Consider the following 8,416-nt stretch of genomic DNA (forward strand, 5'->3'; position numbering starts at 1 on the left):
TACAAAAGGTTTTTTCCTCCCGCTCTCCTGCTGGTAATAGCTCACCTTAAGTGATCACTCTTGTTACAGTGTGTATGGTAACACCCACTGTTTCATGTTCTCTATGTATATAAATCTCCCCACTGTATTTTCCACTGAATGCATCTGATGAAGTGAGCTGTAGCTCATGAAAGCTTATGCTCAGATAAATTTGTTAATCTCTAAGGTGCCACAAGTCCTCCTTTTCTTTTTGCGAATATGGACTAACACGGCTGCTACTCTGAAACTTTTAGGTCTGTAATCGAGTGACCAAAGAGATTGAAGTGTTCTCCGACTCGTTTTTGAATGGTATAATTCTTGACATCTGATTTGTATCCATTTATTCTTTTACACAGAGACTGTCCAGTTTGGCCAATGTACATGGCAGAGGGGCATTGCTGGCACATGATGGCACATTGGTAGATGTGCAGGTGAACGAGCCTCTGATAGTGTGGCTGATGTGATTAGGCCCTATGATGGTGTCCCCTGAATAGATATGTGGACACAGTTGGCAACGGGCTTTGTTGCTCTTACAACAACCCATAACTCCTTACGGATCACCTCAAAGTTGCAAACTACTTAACAGCATATAAAACCGACATCACTTCTATATAAGTGATATATATCGCTATCTAATATTACACAAACCTTTTTTTTTGAAGGACATATTGTATGTTTTTGCTTCGCAATTCAGATTTCATTCTTATCATTAAAATAGACAGTTTAGTATTACACAGAAGTGCTTCATTTTTCTGAAATGCTGCACTCCTTAATTTAAAAAAATTAATTGAGACAAATAAGATGGGAAAAACTAACGACATATGGCTCTAGTGTTGGGAATATTTATTAACGGTGAAATTCATGCCTGTGCAGAAGACAAGCACAAGGTTTTAAGTTCTGCATACATCCTAGTTGGAGGGCATAAGTAGGACATAAATGATTTAAAGGTTTTGCAGAGCCTCTGTAGGGAGTGAATTCTACCCCAAAAAGAATATGGGACAATTTTTTAACTGTGTGATGTAGTGTTCAGTCTTGGAAAGCCATCTTTATGAAGAAATCTCTCAGCATTCTTAAAGCACCTGTCATCATAGTTTCTATGTACTCTATATGGATTGTGTAAAAAAAAAAAACAAAAAAAAACAAAAAAAACAGAACAATGCAGAATAACAGTCAGTTCCTTCTTACTGATCATGTCATCTGTGTGATTTGAGTGCACTTGCTGATTCAGGTTTTCTAAGACATTTGTGGATTTTCTATTAGCCCCTTCGTAATTTTTCCTCTTTTTTTTCTTTTTCTGTGTCTTGGAAATTTGTGGGAAAACCATTGTAACTTAACTTTATTTTCTTAATCTTCAACTTGAAAGTTTCAGTTATCTTCTTTTGAAATATAACTGTAAGAGTGGCATGATCTACCACTCTGCATAGGGATGCTGGACTCTTCTGTGACCTATCAGGTTAGCAGGAGTTAGTGCCCTGCATAAATGAGCTGAGTGAATTTTGCTGACTCTTTGTGGCAGGCAGCTTGTTAACTTTGCCAAGTTATGAGACCTTCTGATTAGAGTGTATGACCTGATTAGAGTGTAACCAGTGATAGACACGGGAAAACTTAAGAATAGTCAGGCTGGAAGGATTAAGTTTAGGCTGATGTTTGTTTTAAATTACCAGTGCAGCAAGACCTCAGGCAGGGGGTAAGTTTGACCTTACACAGCACTGTAGACTTCATTTGGAGCAGAAAGAAAATGACCATGAGCATACAATAAGCATGAAACTGGCATTAGTTAGGCAAGAAGCAAACAGAGACTTCTCTGTTAAACTCTCATTTTGTTACTTTATCTCTCCCACCCTCATCATGTTTCTATTTTGTGCACCTGTCACCTTCTGCCTGACACCTAGACTGTAAATTCTGTTTTTATTTGCCTATGCAGAATCTAGCATGATGTGGCCCTGATCCTTAATGGCAGTTCCTATGTGCTATCCAATGATGATCTCAGTTTCTGCCATCCCCCTCTAATGAGAATCAGCTGTCAAAGATTTAACTCGTATTATTGTTTGTACAATTTCCATGACGCGATTAATACTTCTAAGCAGTATATTTTAGAGAGACAAGTATGTCTGAGTGTTTGTTCAGATGCACTATACAGATACGCAGAATGAGTTGTTCGTACAAATAACTGGTGACGATGAGATGTTAACCTTTAACTTCAGAGTTTCGAGTGATAGACGAAAGTTGCATGGTCCTGTGTCTCTACTGCCTCAATGAGGATCAAAATACTAAATTATTTCTCTACCAACCATTTTACATAGCTTTTCTACATAATTTTTCAGGAAAACCAGGGCTTTTTTTTCCTGTCCTTTTACTTAGTAAGCTGATATATGATAGAGTTTATTTGTCTATGCTGTCTGATTTTTAAAAGTTACAGGCAAATTTTCAAACAGATTGTGTGGGAGATGCATTTAAAAATTACATACTTAACTTTTTTCTGTTTATAATATGAAAGAAATTGCTGTGCATAGGGAAGCTACAATTTTATGAGGTGTAGAAATAAGATTAGATATTTACCAGTATAAAATAAATATTTACCAGTATTAATTTAGAAGGGGGAAATAGCTATGACTGCTGAAAGGAGAGAGTAATTTGAGCAGAAATGTTGGTATAAATAATCATATGGGCATTATCAGACAGGTTGTATAGTTATCATTTCTCTGTTTATAATTAAGTCTTTTACATGGTTACAATCTGGAATATTGTGTCCCCTTAAGAGACTGACATTTAAACACTGAATGACATAAGATATGTTGTGCTCGTAACCAAAAGAGAACTCTCCACTTATATGCTGCTCTTAAGTAAACGCTGTTGTCTTTCACTGCCATCTTAGTTGGAACAGAAATATCTGTGTTCCCATTTGGCATTCAGATTCTGTGGTGATGGAGACCTTAGTAGTACCTAGATATTTAAATAAATTCTCTTCTAACTACAATGACCATAAAAAGAACGGAAGTTAAAAAATGAAGGTGGTAAGCATAATCTTTTAGTTATACTGTACTTTATGAAAAGAGGCTGATTGGCTGATACAGTAGTTACACTTAAATGCTTTATCTAATGTAACCATGAGTCCATTTTAGTGAACTTACTGTTCAGTGTTTAACAAAAATCTATGTTTAAAAAATAAAAGCTCTTGTATAGTTTGGGTGTATAGCTACGCTGGGTACCCATTTTTCTTGTGTTTTGAAGTCTCTTGGCCTTGTGATTCACCTTGCATGGTATAGTTGTCTAGCATAACTGCACACCTGATTGCATACTTATACTAACAAAGTTAAGAAACAAGCATTTATATGCTGAATTTATTTCTGACTTCCCCGGGGTCGTTAGTGTGTGTGTGTGAGAGAGTGAGTGATATAAAGGGCTTCAAAAATTTGCCAGACAGCTGCAAGCCAGTGGTCTAAACCTAATAGGCATATTTCAATAAGGAAGAAGTAGGAGCTCAAGGATAATGGCCTTGTGAGAAACCCAGCATCTCACCTTCAAATGCTGAGAAGGAGGATGGGACTGGGTTTCTTACCAAGGTTTTGTCCCTCAACCCCTGTTAGGACTCAAGGTAGAAGGTCACTAATAAAATTGAAGTCTTCCTTTTCTATGTATCTTTTGGAAGGGAGAAACTGCTATCTCTTTCCCCTTCCTCCAGAGCCTCTTAACTGCTTCAGTGGAATGGGACTTCACTAATCTACTCCTCCCCACAAGGTTTTTGTGGGGATGAAGAGGGTCCCCTCCATGAATACTCCAGTACTCCACTGCTAATTGCTTTCCCAAGCAGCAGTCATGTAAAAATGACATGACATATCCCAGTTTCACTTCTTTCCACAATGTTCAATATAACAGTGGTAAAACAGACCAGGATCTTGTTAATTGCACTCTAGTGCTTGGGAAAACTCTGAGCAGCAAGATAGCTGCTGCAGACTCAGGGAGGCAATCAATGCAGTATTGAGTGCATATTTAGTTCTACTAGTATCTTTGAAACTGTAAAAGATAGGAATTTAGACAAAGTGGACCTAAAATCCTATTTAGGCACTTAAACAAGTGGCCTGATTTTCAAAGCTGATAAACTCCTATCAAAGCTATATAAAATACGTTTATATGTCCATAAATATGTACGTTATATATGGACCAGAACAAAAACCCTAGATCCAAATATAACTGAACTTTGGGTCTGAGATCTAAATCCAGAGTTGAATTTGGCTGTCTGGACCTTTGTCTTTTATGTATTTTGTTTTATTTTATTTGTGTGTGTGCGTGCCTTTGTGTGTGTGTGTTTAAACTGACACACAGAGTTCCAAATGAAGAAGCCTCAATTTACTTTATTACTTCTTTTTTAGGTAAAGAAGATGAATTTCCAAAGAAGCCGTTGGGACAAATTCCATTGGAACCTCAGCCTGCCATGCTCAATCTTACTCACATGCTCAATGGACAGAGCAACACTAGTAGTTCAAGAACACAGACAGCAAGAAGGACAGAAAGGAGACTATCTCCTGAAAAAGTACAAGAAAATTCACCAAATAACCGAAGAAGGATTAATTTACTGGAAAGGAAGCCTTCTTCAAAACGACAGAAGCCTGGACCAGTAGACCAGAGTGGGCTATCTAAGAATGACGTAGATATCAGAAAAAAGCCTCAGTCAACAGTACAAGACAATTCTAGACAATATAACAATGCAGCTGCTAACCAAAATTCTAATGCTACTTCAGATACAAGAAGGGAATTTGTACCTAAATGGAATAAACCTTCAGATATCAAAGTTATTGAAAAGACTACAAAACTTACTGTGGAGATAAAAGGTAGGTCAGTAAACCATGCTATGTCAGGTACGCCACCAAGTCCTGGTGAACCACAGCCATTGAATGTAAAGCAAAAGATGAGGGGTTTGGATGCTGATGAAGGTAAGCGAGGGTCTAACGCATCGCAGTATGACAATATTCCAGGTGTTGACCATGAGAATGAGAATCCTGTTGAGGAGATGCTAGAAAGAGCTCATCCGCAAATTCCCAGGAATGTAACATACTCTAGCAGTCCTAGAAAGCAAGGTGCAAAAATTCCTGGCCCACTAAAAATATCCAACAATTATGCCATCAGTTCCCAACCGAGAAGCCCAAGATATTCATCTCAGTCTGATGGGTCAGATCACAGATCAAGTGTTAAACAACCACCACCATCTTATAGTAACCCACCTATGTACCATGGAAACACTCCAAAGCATGCCTCCAGCACAATTAGTGCAAGTTTTATACCTTCACAGTATAATCATGGGAATCGAACCAACACTTCTGGTAGACCGTATGGTTCTATCTTTTCAACAGATTTTTCTCCAGATATACCACATATGAACTCCTATCCTGCCAATCGCCAAAATCCTATTTCTCCACCTTCTAGTCGAATAGAAGTCTTACCTGTTGATGTCTATCCTGGCAACTCTAGATCACCTGCAGGTGTCAAATTTATAATTCCTCCAGTGGATTATTTGCCAGACAACAGAAAGAGGCCGGATGCTGTTTATATGTATAGACATGAGATATATGGGCAGCCCTGGAACCAAGATGCTAACCAAAGCCACTTGGGTAACTTACAGAAGTATCCAGCCTTTCAGCCAACACCTATTCAGGACCATAATCTTCCAACTGTTTCCGTGGATAGTCCAATAAAATATAGGACTTCACCAACCTTGGAAGAACATGGTTCAGCACAATATCAATATTCAGGCCCACCAGCCCCTGCTCAGCACTACAGAAACCAAAATGATGGGATGTCTATGCATGAATCAGTGCTTCTGTGAGAATCAATCAATGCTAACTAAAAAGCAAGAGCTGAAAACATTAGATATATATTGCTGTGTTTATAATTGTCCAAGTCAGTATTTTATACAGAATGTGGGCAGTTCATGCAATTCTCTATAAGAATTAAAGTAATAACATTATTTCAAAGCAGTTTTAAACTTTGGCTGAAAGGTAGTTGAGCTTTTAAACTTGCATTGAACCTGTTGAAAGGGATCTGATGCACATAAACATAGCAATAGTAGAGTCGTCTGCAAAATGTGTCTAACACTACCATGTTTCTGAAATTTAAATAATTTGCACAGAGCTATGATCTTTCTGCCTAGCAACTGTAACACATTTGCAAGCTGTATTTTGACTGACATTGAATGCAGTAAGTGTGCTTGTGCAAATACACAACCATGTACGTGGAGAAGAACTAAAGAGTCTAAAATGTAGATGCATTTACTCTTGAGCTAGGTTAGTGAAGTACTTTTATTTCAGTTTAATTATTTTCTTTGTAATTTATTTGATAAATGACCCATTCATTTTGGATGGCCTTCCCTGTCTTTGTATACAAACTGCCTCAGTAACCCAGGATCTGATTGAAGTTGGAGAGATGCTCTGGGTTGTTAATGTAATCTTACATGGGATGCTATTTCCCAGTTAATCTCCATTCCTTTGGCTGCTCTCTTGCCTTTCCCTCAGCCAGAAGGAACAGACAAGCAAAACCATGGAGCCAAAAAGGGTGTCACTCTGTTCTGGCTGACAAATGGTGCTTAAAATCAGGGCAGTCTGAGCGTAGCAAGTCTTTAGGGTATGGGTGAACTTTCAGCACGGAATCTGTACCTTTGTACCCAAATCCAATGTTGCAAAGCAATGCTTTGTGTTCCCATTTAAGTCCTCTGAACTATTTGAGCACAACGTATACAGTGCTAGAAGCAGAAACAGAGCTGCATTCTCATGGCATGCAGGCTTCCCATGGGGTCTAACTTAGCAAACCAGTCAGAGTGTGAGCTACTGGATTGCCAAACAGTCCTCTTATTGGTACAAGAGTATTGCCTGTCACTTGAAACTTGGGGGCAGAATATGGGGGTTGTGTAGCTATTTTGACCCTCTGTGTGTGGCGTAGGGTTGCCAACCCTCCAGGATTGCCATGGAGTCTCCAGGAGTTAAAGATGAATCTTCAATTAAAGATTGTCATGTGATGAAACCTCCAGGAATACATCCAACCATAATTGGCAAACCTAGTGCTATATGCATGCATTCAGTGCTCTTTCCCATGAGCTCGATAATGTCAGTTCAATGACATTTTGCTTTTGCCCTCCTTTTTCCAGAAAGCAATAGGTTCATGTCCAGGGTTGGGCAAGTGCTGCTGCACTGTCAGGCTGTTGAGAGATTGTGCGATGTGCAACCCTGACTGTTAATAAGAAGCTTAATAGACTCTTTGTAATTAAATATTTTTTTTAAATTAGTGTTTGCAGCCTTTTGTACTCTACATTCTCCTTGGCTTTCATCCACTGTGAAAAGAAAAAAATTGCAGATTAAGTGACGTACTTGGGGTGCAGGCTTGTGAGCTGCTGAATGTAGGAATTACTAAGCACTCTGAACTCTCATTGAAGTTAATGAGAGCTGAGGGTGACAAGCCTCTTGCAAGACTGAGTCCTTAGAGCTTTTAACAGAAAAGATTTATAATACCAAATACACTGGTAGGTTCTGGGATGCTTAAAAATCAGTCTTTGTTTGGGGAGGTTTTTGTCATTTGCATTTTCTTGGGGTGCGTTAGCTAAGTACATTGAACAGTAGAAAACAGAAAAAATTTTCTGTTAAAGAAGGAGCTGTAGTGCCTATTCTTGCTGCAGGTTAGCTGTCTAGGTTTTAAGGTACAAAAGTAAAATGTTTTTTTTAAAACATGGAAGTAACATTTAGTATATTTCACACACTTTTGTGTATATAATGAGCGGTGTAATTTTTAATGAACTGGGCAGTTTTATATTTTAAAGATTGCAAACTGCAGTGAAGTAACAGTAGCTAAGCACTACACTGAAAAACTCTAAACTGAAATTGAGATGATGAATATTACTTGGGCTTACCTTAGTTCGGATTGCTTATAGCAGCTTAGCAATGTATGTATATAATGTGGTTAAGTGTAATAATCCCAAAGTTTTAACCATGGTTCTGTGATTCATAATAAATAAAGCTGTACAATTTACTTTGTGCTAGCAGCCTGGGACTGCTCCAAAATATGTATCAACACTAGTAAATACTGTAGATTTTTATATATAAAATATATACACACTATTTTCTTATGTCATCTGCAACAGTTTTTTAACTGTGTATTCTATTTTGATGTGGTTGCATTTTTAACATGTATAATAATAATAATAATAATAAAGTCTATGTTATGTGTCTTTTTTACCATGTTTGATTATGCTTGTAGGCAAAAGCCATAATTCTGGTCTTCCCAGGATAAACTATTATTTTTTAAAAATTAATGGTATACTCTTGTATAATGTATGCCCTATTTAATTTGTCTGTATGTGTTTTCTTTTAGACTGAGCAATATCAATATAATTCCTAAAATGCCTTGTCATTGTTTC

At 37.7% G+C, this 8,416-nt stretch overlaps 1 protein-coding gene across 6 annotated transcripts in view; it reads left to right on the forward strand.

Moving 5' to 3' along the window:
- USP6NL (USP6 N-terminal like) overlaps nt 1-8,109 on the forward strand; it is a 210,360-nt gene extending 202,251 nt beyond the window's left edge. For all 6 annotated transcript variants that reach the window (XM_074942631.1, XM_074942632.1, XM_074942634.1 and 3 more), the window contains one exon: nt 4,389-8,109. In XM_074942631.1, coding sequence (XP_074798732.1) covers nt 4,389-5,839 — 1,451 coding nt within the window. In that variant the 3' untranslated portion in view covers nt 5,840-8,109. The remainder of the gene's footprint in view (nt 1-4,388) is intronic.
- Nucleotides 8,110-8,416: the final 307 nt, after the last annotated feature.

The sequence above is a fragment of the Natator depressus genome, chromosome 1 (genome assembly GCF_965152275.1).
Source record: "Natator depressus isolate rNatDep1 chromosome 1, rNatDep2.hap1, whole genome shotgun sequence".
Classification (NCBI taxonomy): domain Eukaryota; kingdom Metazoa; phylum Chordata; order Testudines; family Cheloniidae; genus Natator; species Natator depressus.